At 59.3% G+C, this 1,569-nt stretch overlaps 1 protein-coding gene across 1 annotated transcript in view; it reads left to right on the top strand.

Moving 5' to 3' along the window:
• Window positions 1–1,286, top strand: part of LOC122546779 (DISP complex protein LRCH3-like) — a 15,749-nt gene extending 14,463 nt beyond the window's left edge. Inside the window, exons 6-7 of the mRNA XM_043685414.1 lie at window positions 568–632; window positions 1,132–1,286. Of these exons, the coding sequence (XP_043541349.1) occupies window positions 568–632; window positions 1,132–1,270 (204 nt within the window). The 3' untranslated portion in view covers window positions 1,271–1,286. The remainder of the gene's footprint in view (window positions 1–567; window positions 633–1,131) is intronic.
• The last annotated feature ends 283 nt before the right edge of the window (window positions 1,287–1,569 follow it).

The following is a 1,569-nucleotide window of genomic DNA, read 5'->3' on the forward strand; positions in this document are numbered from 1 at the left end:
CTCTCTCTCACGCTCTCTCTCACGCTCTCTCTCACGCTCTCTCTCACGCTCTCTCTCACGCTCTCTCTCACGCTCTCTCTCACGCTCTCTCTCACGCTCTCTCTCACGCTCTCTCTCACGCTCTCTCTCACGCTCTCTCTCACGCTCTCTCTCACGCTCTCTCTCACGCTCTCTCTCACGCTCTCTCTCACGCTCTCTCTCACGCTCTCTCTCACGCTCTCTCTCACGCTCTCTCTCACGCTCTCTCTCACGCTCTCTCTCACGCTCTCTCTCACGCTCTCTCTCACGCTCTCTCTCACGCTCTCTCTCACGCTCTCTCTCACGCTCTCTCTCACGCTCTCTCTCACGCTCTCTCTCACGCTCTCTCTCACGCTCTCTCTCACGCTCTCTCTCACGCTCTCTCTCACGCTCTCTCTCACGCTCTCTCTCACGCTCTCTCTCACGCTCTCTCTCACGCTCTCTCTCACGCTCTCTCTCACGCTCTCTCTCACGCTCTCTCTCACTCTCTCTCTCACACTCTCTCTCTCACACTCTCTCTCTCACACTCTCTCTACCCCCGCCCCGCAGGATAACAGACTGAACAGCAGCAGCACCGACAAGAGCAAACTGATCGACAGAGTTCCTCAAAATGGGTAAGTCTCTGAGACAGAGGGTTCAAATCACACGGGAGGCCATTCAGCCCCTCCTCCAGCCTGTCACACAGGAACAGGAGGCCATTCAGCCCCTCCTCCAGCCTGTCACGCAGGAACAGGAGGCCATTCAGCCCCTCCTCCAGCCTGTCACACAGGAACAGTAGGCCATTCAGCCCCTCTCCTCCAGCCTGTCACACAGGAACAGTAGGCCATTCAGCCCCTCTCCTCCAGCCTGTCACACAGGAACGAGGCCATTCAGCCCCCCTCCTCCAGCCTGTCATACAGGAACAAGAGGCCATTCAGCCCCCCCTCCTCCAGCCTGTCACACAGGAACAGGAGGCCATTCAGCCCCCCTCCTCCAGCCTGTCACACTGGAACAGGAGGCCATTCAGCCCCCCTCCTCCAGCCTGTCACACAGGAAGAGGAGGCCATTCAGCCCCTCAGTTCAGTCTGCAGCTGGCTGCCTGGGATGAAGCTGACCAGTTTGTGTTCTCTGCAGGCTGAGCCGGGAGCTACCGCCAAGTAAACAGGATCAGCATCGGGAAGGGGAGGAGAGGAGGCGCCCGGAGACCTTGCAGATCTGGCAGGAACGGGAGAAGCAGCTGCAGACTCAGGCACTGGAGCGGAGGGAGAGGTGAGTCTGGCCCAGTCCACCCCGTCCTGTGCTGTGCCCAGGTCCCTCGCCTCGGATTCCGGGATCCGCGCTCCCTCCCGTTCTGTCCCCTGCCTGTATCCGAGCGGGATACGACTGTGTATCTCGTAAGGACCTACAGGAGGCTGTTGTAGCTGGGCTAGCCCCTTTGAGGGGGGGTCTAACTGTCTGGTAGCCCACCCTCGATCTGCCTCCCTCTGCCCTGTCCCCACAGCACTGTAAATCTCCCCCTCCCATCAAAAGAACATAACAGGAAGGTCCTGGGGAGTGTTGCTGAACAAAGAG

The sequence above is a fragment of the Chiloscyllium plagiosum genome, unplaced genomic scaffold (genome assembly GCF_004010195.1).
Source record: "Chiloscyllium plagiosum isolate BGI_BamShark_2017 unplaced genomic scaffold, ASM401019v2 scaf_8955, whole genome shotgun sequence".
Classification (NCBI taxonomy): domain Eukaryota; kingdom Metazoa; phylum Chordata; class Chondrichthyes; order Orectolobiformes; family Hemiscylliidae; genus Chiloscyllium; species Chiloscyllium plagiosum.